General features: G+C 39.7%; 1 protein-coding gene across 1 annotated transcript in view; it reads left to right on the top strand.

Annotated features, from left to right (window-relative positions):
* Positions 1 to 22061, top strand: part of DOCK5 (dedicator of cytokinesis 5) — a gene marked incomplete at its 3' end in the record, with an annotated part of 63644 nt that overhangs the window by 3852 nt on the left and 37731 nt on the right. Inside the window, exons 2-19 of the mRNA XM_009580938.1 lie at positions 3183 to 3223; positions 4265 to 4320; positions 5182 to 5278; positions 9306 to 9454; positions 10294 to 10429; positions 10568 to 10725; positions 11425 to 11506; positions 12278 to 12407; positions 13131 to 13200; positions 14836 to 14918; positions 15560 to 15685; positions 16230 to 16354; positions 16720 to 16818; positions 16970 to 17042; positions 17909 to 18012; positions 18689 to 18881; positions 20285 to 20382; positions 21417 to 21506. Of these exons, the coding sequence (XP_009579233.1) occupies positions 3183 to 3223; positions 4265 to 4320; positions 5182 to 5278; positions 9306 to 9454; positions 10294 to 10429; positions 10568 to 10725; positions 11425 to 11506; positions 12278 to 12407; positions 13131 to 13200; positions 14836 to 14918; positions 15560 to 15685; positions 16230 to 16354; positions 16720 to 16818; positions 16970 to 17042; positions 17909 to 18012; positions 18689 to 18881; positions 20285 to 20382; positions 21417 to 21506 (1910 nt within the window). The remainder of the gene's footprint in view (positions 1 to 3182; positions 3224 to 4264; positions 4321 to 5181; positions 5279 to 9305; positions 9455 to 10293; positions 10430 to 10567; positions 10726 to 11424; positions 11507 to 12277; positions 12408 to 13130; positions 13201 to 14835; positions 14919 to 15559; positions 15686 to 16229; positions 16355 to 16719; positions 16819 to 16969; positions 17043 to 17908; positions 18013 to 18688; positions 18882 to 20284; positions 20383 to 21416; positions 21507 to 22061) is intronic.

Here is a 22061-nt window from a genome sequence, read left to right as displayed (position 1 = left end):
AGTGCATGCTTAAATGTTTGCCAAATATTGTCAAGACTGGGCATATGCTGCAAAATCCAAGAAAAGAAGGAAACTTGCTACGTCCAATACTTTGAAGGCTGCTTCAGTGCAGGATTTGCTTACTCTCTGGGAATCTGTCCTTGAGTAGTGAGCTGGGGAGGATACATTTCTGTTTAGGAGAATCTTTTCTAATCTGCAGTATGTATTATTATTATTTCACGCAAGCTGTGGGAAATAGCCAAATTGTAGATAGAAGGAACGTGTGCCCACATACCGTAATTCCGATCAGTTTCTTCTCCTGATGAAAATAAGTTTGCATTGCATTTGTTCCTAGTTTCAGTCTTTTATCTTTCCTCTGAGCACTGTAGGTAAATGAAGCAATCCCTCCATTTTATTTCAGTACAGTGCAGCGGTGTATGTTGTGGTACTGAGAGACAGAACGCTACAGTGGAAGAGGAACAAAGACCTTGTGGTTAAGCACATGACCTGGGATTGCATTACTGTGTATAACTTTTTGTCGTCTAAACTATTGTAATTTGAATAATTTTTCTTAGATTTTCTGATCTTTTACATGCTGCATAAAATCCATCTAATGAAAGGTAAAATTGAGGACCTGTGTTCCATTTAAAAAAAAAAAAAAAGAAAAACAAAACCCAAAGTTTGTGACATTTCTTTGCAAGACTCAGTCTGCTATCCTTGCGTTCTCAATCAGATTTCAGTTTGAAAAGGTGTTGTAGTACCAGAAATTTGCCATATCATCTTCAACTGAAAAGCCTTTCTCCATTTAGCACATCTCTGCTTGGGGAAAATACTCAGGAGAAACACTTAAATAGTCTTATTCCTCTGAAGATTTAGGCACATTTTGGTTTGTGGTTTTTTTTTTTTAAGAAGAAATCAAGTAATCAATTGACCACTGCCAAAAGCTTTTGTTCCTTTTAAAATGATGGACAAGATTATTGAAAATTGGAGCAGAATTCTGAAAAAAATGCATGAGATGCTTGCTGAAATAGTTTTGCATAATAATATACAACGTGCTTTTATGCAATGATTGCAAAATATTTTACAGGAATGTGGTTAATGCCAAGAGGCCATTTAAATATGAGGAAGCTGTGGTATAGAAGGGCCGAGAGACTGTGTCAAATAGAATTGAAATCACTGGGAAAATATTCTTGTTAAATTCCATGAGCTTTGTATCACACCCTAAATAATTGTACTTGACCATTCAATTAATTACATCTTAGATAAAAATAGAACTTAAGTCTTCTCATCCCTAATCCAGTACCTTATCCATTGGTCCATGATAAATGTATAATCTTCTCTTCATCCTGTGGAAGGAATGGAATTTCCTCTTTCCTCCTAACTTAATACTGGAATATTGGGGTTTATGGGTCAAGCTGATTCACCTTCTCATTGCTAGATAAAGGGGACAAAACTGTGCTTTAAAAAAAAAAAAAAAAAAAAAAAGACGACCAAACACACCCCACATGCACAAAAGCCCCCAACAAAACAAAAAACCCCACCCTAAACTCTAATTTATGGTCAAGGGGTCTCAGATCCATGGTTCTTCATGGAAACTTCTTTGCTAAATGTAGAAATATATGGGAGAGAAAAAAAAAAACCAAACCAAAAAAACACCCTCCCCTCCTCTCTTCTTTGCCTGATTATTCCCTTAAATCCTTTGCCTTCTTGATGCTGCTCCCTCTGCCCGTCAGCTGAACATAATCGTCTTGGATCAGTGATGTTGTCTGCCTTAATAGCTCTGAACATCATTCATGCATTATAGACCATAATCTATACCCTGCATGTTTGCCAAGAGGTAGGGTCAGTGTTTTCAGTTTCAATGCAAGTAGAACCTTAGGAGAAGAGTCAAAAAATGGTGCTCTAGGAGCACGGTTAATTGAGAGTTGGGGTCGCAGAGAGTCTTGACGTTTGGAATGATGTTTTTAGTGGCTAAGAGTCAGTGAGAAAGTGCAAGTTTGCATCCTAGCCCAGAACAATACAAGGGACATTATGTCTGCACATCAGCATTTAAAATGGAGCAGATTCTCCTTCTAAAATGTTTAGTTTGGTATTTCCAGTACAGTAACTTCAGGAGGACCGAAGGTGATGGAAACTGTTGCTTATTTTTGAAAGAGTGCACTTGATCACGCACAGCTCTTATGTTGCCGAGACAAATGACGAAGGTGAGGGTGGAGAGAAAAAATCCCTTTGTCTCGCATAGTTTGGAGGTGGCAGAAGAAGAGTGGGAGTGACTTGCCCACAGCTATGCTTCTCTCCTATCCGCTCATTCAGCAAGGCTCGCTTGAGGACATAAGAAATACAGCAATTTTTCATAGACTTGCATTTCAGAGACCTTGAAATCAAAATACTGGTCAAACCTCAGGTGCTGAAGAGGGAAGAAATGTACATCTGAAAGTGACGTATGCTTCTGAGTCTTGGGGATCACAGTTATTACTTTGTACCTTATACTTTACTAGATCTTGTCAAGATAATATTGAGAAACAATATCTTTACCGGGGCAACCAGTTTGGGGTTTGGGGTTTTTTTTGCCTTACCTAATAAAACATTCTCTTTCTGGGAAGGAAGGCTTTAGACTGAGTCACGGAACAAAATAATGAACCTACTCAATGTGGAGCTCAAGCACAATCTATATGATGATTTGGATGAAAATGCACTTCATAGAGAAGAAAATTTTAAAGGGAAGGAGTGGAACTGGACTTGGGACACTTAATATATTTCTCTTTGCCAGATACATGCTATATGACTTTGGGCTGGTAGTTCTGCATGCATGTCTGTGTGTCTCTGCCTCATCTGTCCATCTCATGGATCCTAGCAGTAGTTCTGTGCTGTGTATATAACTTGTAAGCTTTATGGAACAAGGATTGTTGCTTTCAAAATGTATAGCACGGGGTGGCCTGCTTTTCCATTGAGCCCTGTCAGTACAACCCGAATGGATATGCAGAGTAGAAGTGAGAGTGTCAGTTCATCGTAGGAACAGACACTCTTCTGCCCTGCTCTTAGGAACCAAGCCTCCTACAAATAGAGCAGAGGTGTCTTCACAATAGTAGATCTCAAATGAGCAAGATCAATAGATTTATGTTGTAGAATCGTGGTGAGAATGATAATGTGTATTTAATTGCTGTAGGCAGAAATACAAAAATATTTTTGTTTCTCTTTGACAGGCTGGTACCGAGGATACACACTCCGAAATAAATCTAAGAAGGTATGACCTCACTTTTCAGTAACTTACTGAAAAAAAATTACTCTCAGTAATTTTTAATTCACACCTTGCCAGACCCCAGCCGGTGCTGTAATCTACTATGCTTCTGCTGTATTTCTTGTCTTAATGTTGTGCAGGTCTCCGGATCACTATGTCCTTTTCCTTAGTGATAGAAATAAATGCCCTTGAGCTAAATGTTTCAGAACCATTAACTGGGTACTCCTCCATTGTAAGCATGCGTAATGTAGTTTGAACTAGCAAAATTGACTGTTGCATATCTGCATACACTAGCTTATTGCTTTATTATTATGGTCTTGGACCTGTACATGTCCAGCATTAGTTATATGTAATGGTAAAATTAGAGTTTTTATTTGACTTGGAAAATATTCCAAAAATTATGCATGCATGGATCTCAGCCAAACTTCTTGAGGTTTGTGAAACCAGTCTGAAAACTGTATGGAAATCCGGTTTCCCATAGGAATCCTGGCACCTCTTATGTGATAACATCCTTCACAGTCTCCATTTTTCAGGCGTAAAGGGGAATGAAAAGAAGATAGAAAAGGATTGCAGCGCTCCTAGAAGGTTTCTCTTAAATAATGGAAACTTGGGACTGGTGAATTCCTGCAAATGCTGTCATGTGTTGTGAGCTTTTCTAGAGAACTACAGGTCCAGGGCAACTTGACAAATGATTTCAAGAATGTTTTGTAGCAAGGGCAAATGAGTATGATTGATAGTTTGCAAGACTTTACAACATTTCATACAGGAAGATGAGCGTCATTACAGTGAAACAAGGGATTAACTTCTCTGAGGTGCTAATATCAAATAGCTCAAGCTTGCAACCTGATGCTCCTTCCTGTCTTTTTTCCTGTGATACTGGGACTGATGGACCAAACGCATTTCTGTTATGGGTAAACAGTAAACATCAGTCACAGTTACTGTTCTGCTGATCATGCTCTTACCCTCTTCCCCTGCTTTCTGTTGAATTTTTGTCATGTCATATCCTATGGTGTGATTTATTTATTTTATTTCTGTATTTATTTTTAGGGCATTTTCCCAGAAACATATATCCATTTAAAAGAGGCAATCGTGAAGGACCGGGGGTAGGTTGGAGCTTCTTGAGATGTACTTTTGGTAGCAAGAACGATGGAATGCTGTTTCACTAAAAAAAAAAAAAAAAAAAAAAGAAGCTTAAGTAGTGGTGGCTGTAATGAATGCCACTGATCTGTGTGTGCAGCAGGGCATACTGCCTGTGCTAGACTTCTGGAGCTGCATAACTTTCTTTCAGAGTATTGTAGATACCGAAACGATTGTAGGCATAGGTGCAGGAGAATACTATTTGCAAAAATAAGAAAGCTCTGCTAGACAAGTTAGTAGCGAGGCAGGTCAATCAAGTTGCATTTAGCTCCTCTGGGGACTCCTGCAAGTCATAACACACTCTTGCTCGCAGCCAAGTAGCCAGCAGGAGTGTGGATTCCTTCCTGTCTTGGAAAACATTAAAGGAAATGACTCCTCATTTGATTCTTAGAACTGATTTTGTGATCATTATAGTGAGAGGAAAACAGCGGCTGCAAAGGAAGAGACTTTAGAAAGTGCTTTTTTTTTCCTTCTCGGTAATTTTTTTTTTTTTAATAACTGTGGCCAAGTTACTGTTGCAAGTGGTGATTCTTCCAAACTTAACTTCTGTCTGTTTCCATTGTGTTTCTGGAATAGATCAGTTGAAAATAACAAGACTGAAAGAAACTTGAAACATGTTTGCATTAAAAATAGATAATGAATGTGCACACGTGTGTTGGAGAACCAACTGAACAATTTAAGAATCTTGGCATCATGAGTGAATTGTGTGAATATCCAGCCCTCTGAAATTTCTCTTTACACATTTATCAAAAAAGGATATTTTACTACTAAGTTTCAATCTTTAGTGTAGCATCTTTTTTCTATTTTCTCCTTTTTTTTTTCCCTAGACAACATGAAACAGTGATTCCAAGTGAATTGCCCCTTGGACAAGAACTCACTTCTACCCTGAGGGAGTGGGCAGTTATCTGGCACAAGTTATATGTGGTAAGTTTTCTTCAGTGGTTGGTATTTTATTATTTTATTAAATGACCTTGGATGAGATGAGACTGGGCTTTTTGCAGGGCACTTTAAGACTTTGAGTAGAACATTAAGCAGAATTGTAAAACTATAATTATCGTAAAATTGGTCTTAAGAGAGGCTAAAAATGTTCTGCTCCTCACTGAACGGGATGTGTGATCACAGATGGAACTGCGGTTTAGTCCACGCTACAGTGTTCACTGTACTTGAATAATTGTGTGATGACGCAGCACTGATGAAGCATTGACTGGCATAAGTCACCCTCACCCTCATGTCAGCTGGCTGGGGCTGTGCGTGTGAGTCACAGTTCACTAGCAAAATAAGGGTTCCTGCTTTGCCTGTTGTGCGTCTGTCTGTGTGAGGGCAAGATATCCCAGTTGTGTGAGAAAGTTGTGCGAGAAACCATGACGTTGTTTTAGCAGAACCTTTAACACGTGTGAACTCTGTTTTTCTAGAAGTATTGTAGGTGCTTAATAGAATGGTTGATCCTCACCCCAGAGTACCTCTAGATCAAATAGGCAAGATAGACAAAGGGTGGGAAGAGAATTAGGGCCACGTGCGGTGGGGGAAGGTTTAACTTGTCAGAAGTCATATGATATATTTAGTTCTCAGCCCTGCCTGGGGAGAGACCTCTCATCTAAATCTGTTTAGTGGCCTGGCTATATGATTGCTACCTCAGAAAAGTCAGAAGCCAAGGTAATGCATGGATTTGGTAGTTTTGCTGAAGTAGGTGCATTCTTGCTCAAAGAAACACAACTGGAGTTCACAATGGATCGCCTTCCTTCAAAGGTGATTATTAAGGCACATTAAAGAGAGTCAAACTTGATTTTTCCTTGGTTAGTAGTGAGTTCAGCCTGCATAGTATGTGCTCTGAGACTTTAATTAAGATGAGAAAATGGTTTTAAATTAGCTCTAGCCATTCAGTTTACCCAGAGCAAGCTCTCCTATTGAAAATTTCACCAGGCCACAAGTACGTTTTGTTTGTGTGCCACGAAACCACAAGAATTTGTTCCGCCCTCTTAATTTAATGAGAAGCCGTATGTGACGTTATTACTGTGTGAAAAGAGAGTTTTGTTCCTGGCTTTTTTTTTTTCTGAATAACTTTAGGATCCTAGCCTCAGAATCTATTTTTCTTAAAAGCAGAAATCTTTCATGTGCCTGTGCTTGACCAATGTAAGTCTTATAATAGTCTTGGAAAATGTTGTGGTTTGAAATGGATTTGAGTTTATTTTTTTTTCCCCTGCAGTATGTATAAAAAGAACAAAAAAAAAAAAAAAAAAGCTAAAGGAGGAAGGAGGTATTTGAGGAGAAAAAGGAAATACAGGGGATTTTTCTTTGGCAGCATTTCATTTCACTTCTTTAATTTCTGTGTTTTTCAGCAAGCATTGCACCAGTGGGTATATCTCCACTGCAAAATAAATATAAAAATGGGTGAGAATTTTTTAACTTCGTTTAGTTAATAGGAGTTAGCTAATGTAAACAGCTGTAGAGATAACTCAGCTTTAGCTAACTGTCACATTGAGATCTGCTCTATATTTCCCTGAAAGCTAACACAAGTTGCCTTCTCTTTGCAATTATTTTTGCGCAAGTATACACTTTTTACTTAGTTTACTAAATATGTCTCTAATATCTTCCCCATAGGAACTGAAAGACTCACCTAGCCTCCGTCAGCCCCTTCGCATTCTCCCAGATCAAAAGCAAGATGGCTATTTATAACTCCCTTTAGATTTGTGTTCTCAGGGGGCAAATTATGCATAGTTTATATAATTCATGTTCTTTGCAGAGACCAGAATGGGGAAATAATTTGAATGAGTCTCTCTTTCTGCTGTGTGGGAGCAGTTGGAGTTCATAGTTAAACATTAACAGCTTTGATACAGAGCACTGACGCTCGTCAGCTGCTGCCTGAATGTACCAGCAATATGCCATTGGCCAATTCCCACTAGATGTTGGGTGAGATGTAGTCAAAAACCTCTTGACAGTCATTTTGGAGCTGCATAACCATAAACGTTGTCCCAGTAGATTAATGTCCTTAGATTTGTGGTGCTTCCCTCTGAAAATGAGCTGCACTTGACACTCAGTGCAAGTCAGAATCATCCTAGTAACTGGCTCACTATGCGGTGGTAAAGAGAGGATGAGGCCTGGGTTCCCTTTTGAATGGTATAGCTGACACTTTTAAAGGCTTAATTACTTGTCTAAGGGCATATTGCTGCAAATATAGTAGGTTACCAAATATTGACACTGTAATTAAAAAATAGCTATCTATTTTTTAATTACAGCGTCACCTTGGAGTCTGAAACTATAGGAGAGAGGTGTATAGGCGTGTTACTAATTTTATTAGGGTAGAACCAGTAAAAACGTGAGAATTATTTTCATTAATTAAAGATGGTAACAGTAGAAAAGGCAAGAGGACACTCTTGACAAAGCAGGTTCTGATGTCCTGTTCAGTCAGTGCTTTATAATTACAGATGCTGTATTCATAGCGAAAGACGAAAATGCAATGACTGCAGCAAACACGAGCGAGTACCTGGGTAGATTTGGGAAGTGGTGTCTGGGAACCCAGACGTAATATTTTTATTGCATTTTTGGACAACCTCTGGCATGGTAGGTTCTGAGCAACTACTGCTTAAAAGCATGGGATGAGTGAAGACTGCATTGCATTAAGTTCTGTACAAATGTAAACAAAAATGAGTGCTCTGAAGGGCAGATAATCTTCAGCCTTATTTGCTGATAGACACCAGCCAGAGAGATTATTGTGTTTCCACAGAGCTACTCTGATTTCCATGAAACTCTTGTCTGGAGGTCACACATGGGCACGACAATCCATGCGTGGGTAGAATATGAACCTTGAAATACAATATGCATACTGCCAGGGAAGCAGTGTATCCCAGATATTACTGCATTTTGTTGATATTCCTGTTTTTTTAATGTAATGGATTTTGAGTGTATGATGGGACAGGATAAGAGAGCAGGCAGCCGTCAGAATGAGTCCATGGATTCAATTTGCTTAGTGTTCTGGCTTTAGAACATAGTTGCTAACGCTGTAAACAGCGGTGAGAGTAGAAATTCCAATTAACCGTGTTGTTCATGTTGTTAGTGTTGCATTCTGGTGACGAGGCCTTTTTTATACGTAACAAAGAGGCTGAAGAGTTCTTTAGGCTGGTGAAAGCTATAGGAGGAACAGACATGAGAAAAAGCCTATGTGGGCTTTAGTGTTGGTCATCTGTCGTTATTATTTATGGTTTGGTATCACCTTTAGACTTTTAAAAGCAAATAAAGCATTTGCCTCAGTCTTGCGATCTAAATAGGCAAAACAAACGGGAAACATGCATAAAAAATGACTTGCCCAATGTCACACATTCTGAGAGTGGTAGAGGCGAGGAGACATGAGAAAAAGCCTATGTGGGCTTTAGTGTTGGTCATCTGTCGTTATTATTTATGGTTTGGTATCACCTTTAGACTTTTAAAAGCAAATAAAGCATTTGCCTCAGTCTTGCGATCTAAATAGGCAAAACAAACGGGAAACATGCATAAAAAATGACTTGCCCAATGTCACACATTCTGAGAGTGGTAGAGGCGAGGAGAAAGAGCCTTTGTATGTTAAGTTGGCATTCTCTGTCTCAATCTGCTGGAACACAATTGTGATCATTTAATATCATCTCTCTGTCTTGTATATAAAAAGCATCCATCATAGCAGTTTAAGTGCTGGAAAACACCAGAAGTCTATTTTTTGTCTGTGAGGTTTTTCTGAAATAATGTCCTGAGGAAATGATGAAGACCCCGAATCTTGTGACACTTAAACCTTGGCAGTGCAAAGTACTGGAGAATTTGTTCCATGGGTCTAATCTTGTAGTGTCATATGGTGCCAGTTTTTCTCAGATATTTTTAGTTAAATACAACTTGTATGGTAGATTCAGTTGAGTGCATTTCAGAAAGCTTACTGAGCTCATCGTTTTCAGGCTATCACTAGCTTAAAATTGTCCCTTTTTTCCTGTAGGATAACAAGACAACGCAATTTCGGCATGTCCAACAAATGACTTACAGCCTGATAGAATGGCGGTCACAGATACTGTCTGGGACCCTTCCCAAAGATGAGCTAGCTGAGCTCAAGAAGAAAGTTACTGCTAAGATTGACTACGGCAACAGGTAAACCCCAAACTATGTCTTGAGGGCAGGGGAGAATCCCAAATCCCAGTAAAGGCTCTAGATGGCTATTAATACAAAATGGTGTAAATGACCACGCAAGGGTAACACTGAATTAGGCTTTACATTTTTCTTCGGAAAGGGGATAATTACAGCTTTCAGTCCCCGTAGAATGTGACTAGCCTGGCAGGTGGGCATGTAGCAGTTGGTTCTTCATATGCCAGCAATCTCTTTGACTTGGCAGGAAACCTTACCTGTCTTAATTCTGCAGAAATGCTGGCACATGATGGTATTTCCCATGGAGCACAATTTGTGCCTGGCTATCTGGAGCCAGGATTTGGATGCTGGTTATGAACTAAACTGCTTTATCAGCAACTGAGGAATACAATTCTAGAGGCCACCAAAAGTCCACCTTTCATTGATTTGTACAGAACAGGGATTGTCTCCAAAACCCATTTATCTGCCTGTCAGACTTGATTCAGGTCAAATAAGTCAATTAAGAGGAAAGCTTATGGCAAAGAATAATAATTAGCCATAATCCATAAGCTTGATAGATATACATACCTTTTTTTTTTTTTTCCAAATGAGAGAACAAAGAAGATGTCATCTTAGAATTAAGTTACCTGACTAATTATTTTTCCCTTTAATGGGAGAATCGGGGGTGAGGGATAAGCATTTTGGAGCAGGAAAACCAGCAATGTGATTATTACAAGGAATGGAGTTGGTGTGCGTTGGCTGCCTAGTGCAGTCCACAGTTTGATCTGTGGTTTGTGCTCTTTCAGTCACCTTTGCTTCTTAAATATTGTGTTGCTTCTTTCGATCCTGACTTGCATGCTACTCAGGATCCTAGGTTTGGACCTGGTTGTACGAGATGACAATGGGAACATCTTGGACCCAGATGAAACGAGCACAATCTCTCTCTTCAAGTCCCATGAAACTGCATCCAAAAGGATTGATGAAAGAATCCAGGAAGAGAAGGTACATCTCTTGTCGCTGGCTTTGTCCTCTTCAAGTACCTACTGTATTTGTACGTTCCTCTTAAGGATATTGTGCTACTTTGGCAGCAGAACTAAATTATTCTGTGTTCGTTTTTAATGGGAGTACTCTCCTTTGCAGTCCCTGCAACAGAATTTGGACCTCCGAGGGCAGCCAATATTCAACACAACACATACATATAGCCTGTATGTAAACTTCAAGAATTTTGTCTGCAATATTGGAGAAGATGCAGAGTTGTTAATGAGCCTCTATGATCCTGATCTCTCCAAATTCATCAGGTAGGGTTTTTTTGTAGGTGCATAATTTAGTCATCATGGTGGTCATTCTAAAGAAGCCAATAGAGGTTAGAAAGGAAGATCCAGCAGATAAGTTTTTCAGTTCTGTTGGTTGCTGCCCCAGTGGTGATTTGGAAGGGGGTTATTTAATTTCAGATGATATAGGAAGTCAAGGTTCTGAATCCATGCAGTCCCCTTCTTAAAGCTGGGCATTTCTGTGATACGTTAGTCAAAATCCCAGATTGTCTCTTATGTTCTTAAATTTCCCGACTGTTGTCACTAGACTTGATGCATTTGATTAATTGCTTCTAGTTAAATCATGTATATGCATGATGTTTGCTGTCAAGTCAGTGCAAGTTCACACCTAAGAGTTGGGCGTCTTGTACCGGTAGGAGAAGATATGAAGAACTTTATCAAGGAAGCATGTACGTGTCAGACACCCTCTGTCTCCATCATTGAAGTTTATCAGGTGTGAACATGCAATCAGAGTTACACAGGGAAGTAACTGAGAGTACCCATTCACATCGTGCCTGCCTTCTGCCTTCGCTGAAATGAGTCACTTCAGAATTACTTTGGGATAGAAGATTTTGGCAGAATTTTTCAGATATTCCTAAAAGATCAAAATGCTTTTGAGCTTTTGCCAGGTAATGGGAATGTCAGGTGTTGATTTATTTAATTTTTTTTGTCTTCCTTCATTTGCAGTGAAAGTTACCTGGTTCGTTGGGGCAGTAATGGGATGCCTAAAGAAATTGAAAAACTAAATAACCTTCAAGCAGTTTTTACCGTAAGTTATTGTACTTACATCCTGGAAATTCTTCCCCATGCTGCAGACATCTGAGTTCTGGGTTCTTTCCCTCTCCCCATGCAGCAGGGAGGGGTCACGTGGCATTTTGAGGTGTTTTCATGGACACTTAAGATGTTACAGGCAACCTCAGAGGAATGCTGCTGAAAAGAAATTTTTTTTGTACATCAGTCCAAAGCAGTAGTAAAGGTGTATTATTTTGCAATAGTACCGTCAGTGGGTGTTGCTCACCAGTGCGTTTCTGAAAATCCTATTAAGCACTTCTCTGTTGGAGCCTAACTGTACCAAAAATCTAGGCTTGAGATCATAGTTGTGTGTTTTTCAGTTCATTGCTTTGCTGATCCTTTTCTGCATTGGAGTTTGTTATTTGCAACAAGATGTTAATGGAAGAATTGCACATGAATGGAATAACTTCTGACAAGTAGCAGAGGTGGCACAAACTAACTGCCTGGTCATCAGGATCTAGTACTTTGGCAATTAACATCATTTACTCTCCTTCCAGTACTGTTGCTGGTGTTATCAAAGAGTAATTAGAAATTGCTGTGTTGAAATGGCTAGTGTTTTTCTAGTTTGGGAGTTTGTTTTTTGTTTTTTTCCCCCTAAGGCTCAAAGGGAGCAGGTTTTACTTTTTAAAAAATAATAGATTTCCTTTTATATGTGTGTACAATCTAACAAAAAAGTCTTACTTTCTCTGTCGTCTTCTCTTCCACTCATAAAGCAGATTGATATAACTTTATTTTAAATAATTTTTAGGATTTAAGCAGTTCTGACTTGATCAGACCGAAAATCAGCTTGGTGTGTCAGATTGTGAGGGTGGGGCATATGGAGCTGAAAGATGGGAAGAAACATACCTGTGGACTCCGGAGGCCCTTTGGTGTGGCAGGTATGACAAATTCAATCAATGGAGAAAATAGCACAGCCCAGTGACTGGGACAGTGGGCTAGGAATTGGGAAATATATGCTGTATGTCAGCAAAGCCTACTAACCTCTTAGTGTCAGCATCTCTGGCTTCAAAATGGAGATGCTGATACTGAGCTGCATATAGTAGCCCTTTGAGACTTTTTAATGAAAGTTGTATAGGAAGATGAAATACTGTTACTGTTCACTTTTTGTTTTGTCACCCCCTAAAAAGGTAACACACTGCTATCAGTGCAGTAGACTTTTCGGATCTTTATCAAAGAGGGATTTGCTGCTCGTGACTAATGGGATAAAGCTGGAGTTTTTTAAAGGAGCCTTGGTGGATGAGACATCTAATTCCTGTTCAATTCCTGTGACGTCTTGTGAAGAGACTTGCTGGAAATTTGTGGTGGAAAACAGTTTCAAAATAATCAGCATTTGAAATCCACGTGTAGTTTCTTTGCCTTGAAATGCCTGAGTCCCACCTGTTTTGCACCTCAGAGAGCATATTCACATTCGCTACCATAGGCTGACTTACGCATCAATGAAAAAGTGCTCTTCAAAAAGTTGAGAGTGGTGCTTTCTATTGCTGTCATAAGTGGCATTGGCCCAAAATAAGCAACTGTTGTTTCCATTCTGATAAGGGAAAGCTCTCTCTGTATTCTTTAGAAACTTGGCAAAACTAGGGGATGAACTTGTGTCGTTGCAGTGATGGACATAACTGATATCATACATGGAAAGGTGGACGATGAGGAAAAGCAACATTTTATTCCATTTCAGCAGTAAGTACTGGACTTCGGAGTTCATCACATCTGGCTTATTTAAAGCAGTTGTCCTTTGGAGAAGGACAAATTTGTATGGGAGCCTGGCAGTGTACCAAGGTCTCTACAAATAGATTAGCTTATGGCAGTAGTCAGCTCTTTGAAGGAGAAGATTTTTGTCAGTCCTCTGAAGCCTTTGTTCCCCTTGATTTACATGTCTGTATGGTAGGCTAAATTGCTTAGGGAGTTTTGGTAATGCAGCTGAAATTGCTAGGTACCCGTGTCCTCTGAAGTAAGAAAGAAGAGCACAGTGCAGAATAATGTTGTGGAGTCTGGGGAATGTGACCTTCAAAACTGTTGGGGGGTTGAGAGGCAAGATTTTCAGAAACACCTGAGCATAGAGAACACAACTCCTCCTCATCACTGTTGTGTGGTACCCTGTGTATCGTCTGCCTCTTTCCAGATTACCTTGTAAGGGTGAGTCAGAGGACAACAGGAAAGGGATTTCTCCCTCTTTCTGGGAAAGAAATTCAAGCCCCAGTGTGTTTTGCATTTCTGTATTGCTGGTTAGACTTGTGTGTTCTGCCTGCTCTCTGATTGCTCACTTTTTCAGCACATTACAGTAATTAAAATGAAGCTTGTTTGGGTAGATTCACCCATGTTGTTACGGTCCAAAATACAGCAATCCATTTGGTGTAGCCGTATGTTATTACAAGGTGTTTTCAGGGGAGATTGTGTGGGGTTTTGCGTTGGTTTTTTCCCTGCCCCCTACCCTTTCAGAGCCTGAAAGGCCAGAAAGAAGGATGTCTTTTCCTTTGCATAATAATGTTAGTCTGCTACCTTTTTTTTTTCCTTCTCTTCCCCCTCCCTCTCTCCCCCCTTTTTCTTCTTTTCTAATGAGGCTGAATTTAGATCCAAATCTGGACACCTCTGCAAGGATGCGGAGCCTGTGGAGACATCGTTTTGTATATGCATTTGTTCATTATTGATGGTGTGGGTACAGGAGTGAAGTTGGGTTCAAGATCCAAAGCTCAATAGACGTGTTTGTGACTAGGGATAGGTTCATCACTCGTGTGATCTCACGCAGTCGTTAGTTATGTTAACTGATCACTAGTTAATCTACATAGTCTCTTAGGGACAGCTCTGAGGTGTACCTGAAGACAGGGCTCAGCTCATCTGATGGGAGTGCAAGGCTCTTATGTGCTGAGCTGTTCCTGTGTCCCGTAGCTGGACTTGTTCTCACAAGGCAGTCAGTCTGGCTGGAAAACAAGAACAAAGTAGAGCTGGCTATGTTTATAGTTGTCCTGAAGGCTGCTATTTCAGTATGATACAAATGCAGTCACAGAGTCTTTAGGTCAGTGTTACTTATCCTAAGCCTGAGCTAGCACTGTGATGTATTTCCTAGTTTGAGAGTTTAAATATATTTCCATTGGGTTTGTGCAGGTGAAGAAGAAAAAAAAATCCCATGGAACCCTTTAAAAAAAAAAAAAAATTCTTTGGAAAATAGTCAGCTGTTGGCCAGCCCTCTTCTTGCAGAGCACATGTTTGATGTTAGTCTGTCTGCTTCCCGGTCTCTATTGTTGTTCTTCTCAGGATTGCCATGGAAACGTATATCAGACAGAGACAGCTAATCATGTCCCCACTGATAACTTCCCATGTGATCGGAGAAAATGAGCCCCTCACTTCTGTCTTCAACAAAGTCATCGCTGCAAAGGAAGTGAATCATAAAGGACAAGGTACAGCAGTCGGGCAAGAAGCTAATGTGAAAACCTGGTGCAGGGAAGGGTTCCCCTTGTTTACAAAGGAAAATAAATGGATTGTGAAAGTCCAGAGATCAAGGCTTACTGGAGTTTGCTACCTTCCCTGGGCCAAACGTATGGTCTTTGTAATGGCTGTCATCCCAGCACATGGGGAGCTAAAAAAAAGATAAAAACAGAAGCTGTTCTTACTTGTGTGAAAAGAACTTCTCTAGCTGATGACTTATTTGCTAGTAATGTAATATTTTTAAGATAACCTGTTTATATGGACATAAAGTATTTTTACGTGAACATGGCTGATTGCTTATTCTAAATGGCTTTGGGTTTAAACTGCATTATTCAGGATTCTTCTGCTCTTGCTTGTGTGGCCTTTACTCAAATACACTAGCGGATTCATTTCAGAAAGTTTGTATTTTACTTCAGAGAATCTAATTGCCCAGTAAAGTCTTATTCAGCGTTAGGGAGCCGGAGAACTGGGCCAACTGAGAACCAGCTTGGGATATTTAAGGCATTGTTGCATGGAGATCACATAAAGAAACAGTTTTCTGTTAAGCATAGGCTTAAATTTCATGTTTTCGTACTTTTTTTTCAGTAAACAAGTGTTACCTTTCTTTTCTTAGGTCTTTGGGTCTCCCTGAAACTGCTTCCTGGTGATCTAGTGCAGGTTCAAAAGGATTTTTCGCACCTTGTAGACAGATCCACTGCTGTGGCTCGCAAAATGGGATTCCCTGAGATAATTCTTCCTGGTAGGTCCCATATGCCTCCACACTTCCGTGAAGTGCAAGAGCCAGATGAAATTCTAGAATTTCTGCTATGAACAGATTTATTTTAAAGCCATCTGAAAACTTGTTTTCATTTTTCTTGAAATGTTCAGCCAATCTTTTATTTTTTGTCAAAGAAGTGAAAATGTAAGTTTCCTTTCTTACATTGAAAAATGATAGTGTGTGCACTTTTTGGAAGAAAATTTCTGTTCAGAGAGACATTTTTGTTGTATATAGGTTTGATCCTGCTTTATTTAATCCACTCAAAGTGGATTTAGCCCTATAGTGCTCATCACGTGAAAAAAAAGGTTACTTAGAGATTTAAAAAAAGGAGAATGGTACATTTTTAAAGATTTTTGTATAATTTGAGATGAAGCTGAAATGGTGTGATGTTGGGTGTTGTTAATTAGCTGGTATCAGTAAAGGCTGAGAAGAAGAAAAGGGTAACGTGGTACCCAAGGATGTTAAATGCTAACCTGTACAACTCTCTGTATAAGAAAAACAACTCATTAAGCGCTATGAATTCTAGGTGATGTTCGAAATGATATCTATGTCACCCTGATACAAGGGGAGTTTGACAAAGGGAAGAAGAAGACTCCCAAGAATGTAGAAGTCACCATGTCTGTACATGATGAAGATGGAAATCTCCAAGAGGTATGATGGCCTTTGCAGAGGTCACAAGGCTGTGTGTTTGCTAGATGATTGCTCCGGTGCATAGGATCTTATTTATCAACTGTATGGAAGAATTGTGTGATAATGAACAAGAGATATTATAGGTGATCTTAGTGACCAAATTTGAATATTTGCTGATTTTTTTTTTTACATTAATAAGAGATCTTTAAAGATTCTGTAAAACTTTCAGAGAGGTGACACACTTTGAGTTCCCTTGAGTGTGAAGCATAGACTTTGAGTAACTGACAGTTATATGCTTTGAAAATTTCCAACCTAAGATACTTTTTGCTTTCATTCTAGACCTTACCTTTCCCTTTTCCCTCCTCCCCTTGTCTTTTTGTCCAAAGAAAGCTATCCATCCTGGTGCTGGTTATGAAGGTGTCTCCGAATATAAGTCTGTCGTTTATTATCAAGTCAAGCAACCTTGCTGGTATGAAACTGTAAAGGTAAGAGTGTGTAATTTACAGTCTTGCTTCCTTTGTGTAGAAAATGGAACTAACTTAAAATCAGTAGGTCCATCAGTAACAGAATGTCCTGTAAGTTGACTGGAGATAGAGAATGCTGGTGCTGCATTTTTCTTTGTATTATCATGTGCAGGTGTCCATTGCAATAGAAGAAGTCAGTCGTTGCCATTTAAGATTCACTTTCCGTCATCGGTCATCACAGGAATGTAAGTATCAGAAAAGAAGATCTGCAGGAGTACTGTACTCTTCCTACTTTCATGGAGATTTTCTGAGTATCCGCCAAAGGTGTAGCGCTTGCATTTCTACTGATTTCCAGTGTTGTGGATTTTGTTGCAAGCAAAGAAAAATAATTCAAACTTTTTACAGCCTTAAAAAAGGTTTGGTGCTGGTCTTGTTCTAAAACTGAAATTAGATAGGGAGCAACGTGTTAGCCCCCTTGAAAGACAATTGTCAATGCTTATTGATGCTTTGGCTTCTCAGTATATGGTGGTGTTTTTAGTTTATTTCAAGGCCTTCACAAAATTCAGTGCAAGGCCTGTTGGGCTTCTAATGGTCTTCCTATAGGAGGATTTCTAATTAGGTTAATGAAAGGCTAATGAGAAAGTTAGAGCCAGAATTTTCATCAAAGCACTTCAGAGCCCTGAAACGGGATCAATAATGTGAGACTAAGCCCTTGAAAGGCTCTCAAAAAAATTCTCTTAAGGTACCTGGGAGATGCAGTGACATACTTAGACATCCATACCTCACAATAAGATTTGCAAAATCCCACCTAAAATATCTATACCATTATATATGTCCATCTCGCAGCACAATTAACCACTAAAATTGTGTGGTGAGAGATGCTTCAGAGGGGATGTTTTTCTGTGTAGTTGCAGATACCCACTAAGTGCCTTGAGATGAGAGGGAGAGAGAGAGAGCTGTTTCTACTGTGGATCAGAGTTTGCTAGTTTCATTGCATTATCGTGTGATGCTATTAAATAAAGAAGCTGCACGTAGTTAAGAGACCTGCGTTATGGATAGTATGTGCATAAACAAGATGGTTCCTAATAAAGATTCTTCTTTCTGTTTGCAGCTAGGGATAAGTCTGAGAGAGCTTTTGGCATGGGCTTTGTGAAGTTGATGAATGCAGATGGAACAACACTGCAAGATGGCAAACACAATTTGATTGTTTATAAGGTAGCTTGGGCATTTGCAGTCTTCACTTTTGTTTAACTAATCAAAACAACTCTCTTGGCTGACTTTTTCCTAGCAATGTATACATCATCATTGCAGAGATTTTTAATAATTTTTCTAGGATAATAGGACAGTAATCTTTTTTTTTTTTTTTTTTTTTAATAAGTCACCCTCAGCTCTGCTTTCGCTGGGTTTTCTGGTTGCAAGTACACAAATCTGGTACATCCTTGTATGTATCTGTATAGAGCATTTTTCCTCTAACATCATTCACCTAGACAGTGTGCAACAAACAGGCCTGGTAAACACCTGCTTTGGAGGATCAGTGTGTGATGGGAAGAGAGACCTGGTGCCTTTAATAACAGTAAGAGGAAAAGGTTAATGCATGACAGTAGAAAGCTACTAAGTGAGCAGTTCAGGGAAGAAAACCCTCCTAAACTCTGTGGCTTGAATCACTCTGAAAAGAGCTTAATTCATTGGCAGTATGGGCAACTTCTGTTCCCTAAAGTTAGAGACCCAAAACAGACAATGTGAGTAAACAAACTATAGACATGAAAAGCTGTTTAAAGCTCTCTCTGGCTGTCCTTGTGTTGAAGTGTGTCTGCAGATGAGAACTGCAAGAGGTCAGATGAGGTGTGTTCAGTGTGAGATAACCCTTGCCTTCGCTGTGTTTAACCAATAGGGGGATAACAAGAAAATGGAAGATGCTAAATGCTATTTAACTCTTCCTTGTACCAAAACCGAGATGGAGGAGAAGGAGGCCCCCTCGGGGAAAAATCTGCACCATCTAGCCAACTTCACACCCACTAAAGATAGTACAAAAGACAGCTTCCAGATTGCCACTTTGATCTGCTCCACCAAACTTACCCAGAATGGTAAGTCTTGTGTTAGCAGCCTAGCGGTATCATGCTGTATATCTGAAGTAAAGAGAGTACTTTCTTTATGCAATTTTTTTGGTGTTGCAGCGTGTGTGGGCATAGTGCTTTAGCTTTAATCTTGCTGTTTCATGTGGCGATGGCAGCCCAATCCCGGCATTGTTGGCATCACGTTGCCAGTACAAGCTACAAAGATGTTTACAAAGCTGCTGGAGACCATGTCACATGAATATTTTATCCAAACTACCAATGTTAAAGCCAACAGATTTGTTGGCATGTATAGAAATGGCACCCATCAGGGACAGTGTGTATGTGTTTTCAGAATCCTTTATGTTTAAGGTTAATTATCTTCTTTCCTCTGTCTGTTAAGAATGTAGCCATTAGAACTGAACTCTTCAGCATGCTGTTATGCAGTAACTCTGCTTTGCGTGCTGCCAAAGTGGTCAAAACGAAGGATGATGTATATAGGTGGATGAATACAGTACGTGCTGGTAAATGATTTCCAGTAGCTCTGGAAGGCTCTTGGTATAACATACTCTCTGACTTTGGGAAAGAAGCGTGTGAAAATGACACCAGCTGTGGCTCCATCAAGGTGTAGCTGCTGTAGGGAGATGGACATGAGCTGTTCTGCTTGCAGTTTGAGCTTGGCCAGTTAGCTTGAGTTAAATGCCATACCGATATATCCATGTGCGTGAGGACTGAATCTGACTTTTCATTGTCCCATCTGACGTGCAGGCCAAGCACATTTGCATCTTTCTGCCCTCCTGCACGTAACCTCTGTTTCTGAGTGTGGCATTCTTTGTCAAGGCTGTTAAGTTTCACGTGTATTCTTAACATCTGAAGGTAGTAATGAATTTAGTTTCAGAGCAGAGATGATGTACATATTTCATTAACATGGAAGATGTGTGTGAAACCTGCTAGACTCCTTTGAAAGCTTCAACTGTAGTTTGTAACTAAGCTTGAGGTTCTAGGATGTCCCAGAACTATGATAAACAGCTCTGCAGCTTAATGTGGTTTATACAAGAGGTTTCAATTTTAACTTTAAGAACCATCTCCAAGAGGCTACTCTAAAGTAAACACAAGTGTTAGTAAGAAAAGTCATGCCTCTAATAAAAGTCCTAGGTTGAGATATCTTCTCTTGAGTGAATAAGAAGCCTGCAAAATTGGCTACCAAATGCCTTGCGTTATCAAATTACACTGAGGTTTCCATTTGTAGCAAAACTTAACTTTCTTGCCAAACAAAAGAACCGTCTCAAGGTAATATTCTGTACATCAGTGTGACTTTTCCTTGTAAGCTGATTCTAAAAATAACCTCTAGAACTTGTTCTGTATTGTTCTGCAGCCATTAAGTCAGCTGTGTTCTTGTAATCTGTTTCTAATTGCTGATGTTCTGTCCTTGCTAGTTGACCTGCTGGGTTTGTTGAACTGGCGTTCTAACTCTCAGAACATAGCTCACAACCTAAGGAAGCTAATGGAGGTGGAAGGAGGAGAAATTGTAAAGGTATGCATAGAGATTTGAGTCTTCTTGTTATGCAAACACTTATGTACGTGCTTGATGTTGACCTTGAAGGGTTGTAATCCTGTTGTACCCAAAAGCTCTCTATATAGGCTAAGAGAGCTGTTCTAGTTGCGGAGCAACACGAGAACAAAAGGTATACTTTGTCCCTAGAGCTCTCATTAGTGGAATTCACTAGAATTACAGAAGTTAAATGTTACCAGGATCGGGGATATAGTGGTGACTATTTTCCCCCATATCCTTATGAAATAGAAGATACATTCAAAGCCTAACTGTTAATTTTCAGTAGTGGCTCTGGGCCTCCTTTGTGAATAGGGACTTGCTGTGGATCTAGGAACAGAGTGCAGAGAAGGCCCAAAGAGCTTATAGTCAGAGTACCCTGGGGAATAGACCTGAAATGTACGGAAGTTCTAGGAACAGAGTGCAGAGAAGGCCCAAATAGCTTATAGTCAGAGTACCGTGGGGAATAGACCTGAAATGTACGGAAACGCCTCAGAAAATAGTCTGCTGAAGGATTTAGGAGGTAAGACTTCCTGTGGTTCCCAGTGTGGATCTTTTGGGATTATGCAAACTCATGGTTTTACTTAACTGCTGAACAACTAGAGTAAATGCTGTGTCATTGCAAACCAGTCTTTATGTAAAATGTCATGCCATAGTACAGTGTGTGGTTGATTTGGCCCAGTGCAAGCTTAAACTATATGGACAGAATTAAGTGTTTTCAATAGGTCTTTTGCTAGATTAAAAAGGCAACAGAACAGAAAAGAAAGTGGGACCTTTCAGAGCTGATAAAAAAAGATCCTCCTTGCTATAGTGAAGGAGAACAGCGTGATGATCATGACAAGCATGTGAATGAATACAGGTCTAAGATCCCTTTTAAATATTCTTTCATGTGCAGCTTTTACAGTTCAACCGAGCTAGGCTGGAAGGGGAAAAATGATGCAAACAAGTAGGCTCTTGTGCAGGATTCCAGAAGTAGTAGTCTTTTCCCATCCTTTTACTATTTTTTTTTTCCCCTCTAGTTTTTGCAAGACACCCTTGATGCACTTTTCAACATAATGATGGAAATGTCAGAAAATGAAACCTATGACTTCCTTGTGTTTGATGCACTGGTGAGTGAGTCTTTTTTTTGTGGATTTAGAGTATTTGTTTTTCAGCCACATTTTCAGTCTGTTCCTGGTGCTTCCTTTAGGTGATTGATTGGTATTTTGCTCTGAGAAATAAATTATCTTTAACAACTTCTTAAGGCATTTTCAGGAGCTAGGACTGAGATACGCATTGAGCTTTTTAGTGACCACAGTGAGAACAGTAATGACCGTTTACATAATTTATAGCAATTTCTTCAGATAACTTCTTGCATTAAGGCAATTTACAAAAGAGAAAAGCTGTATTATCTACCTGAAGGACAAAGTGAAATGATTTGTTCAGGGTCATGATGGTGGAGGATTTGTGGCTGTGGTGGGAATAAAACCTATGAACCCTAAGTCCTAGCCCAGTGCTTAGGCAGTAGGGATGACCACTTTTCTGAACCGTTACAGAAGGACTGTAACGACTGAGCAAAAGACTTCACAAAGGGTTTTCTGCATCTTTGGAGAGGCTGCTTAGTACGTGTGTGAAAGGCACTGACTTTGGTGTGCAGTGCAGTTACAAAGTTGTGTGCTTCGTGC

This window comes from Fulmarus glacialis, unplaced genomic scaffold, assembly GCF_000690835.1.
Source record: "Fulmarus glacialis isolate BGI_N327 unplaced genomic scaffold, ASM69083v1 scaffold2707, whole genome shotgun sequence".
In the NCBI taxonomy this organism is placed as follows: Eukaryota; Metazoa; Chordata; class Aves; order Procellariiformes; family Procellariidae; genus Fulmarus; species Fulmarus glacialis.
Note: the sequence above shows the minus strand (reverse complement) of the source record. Positions and strands in the feature narration are given on the sequence as shown.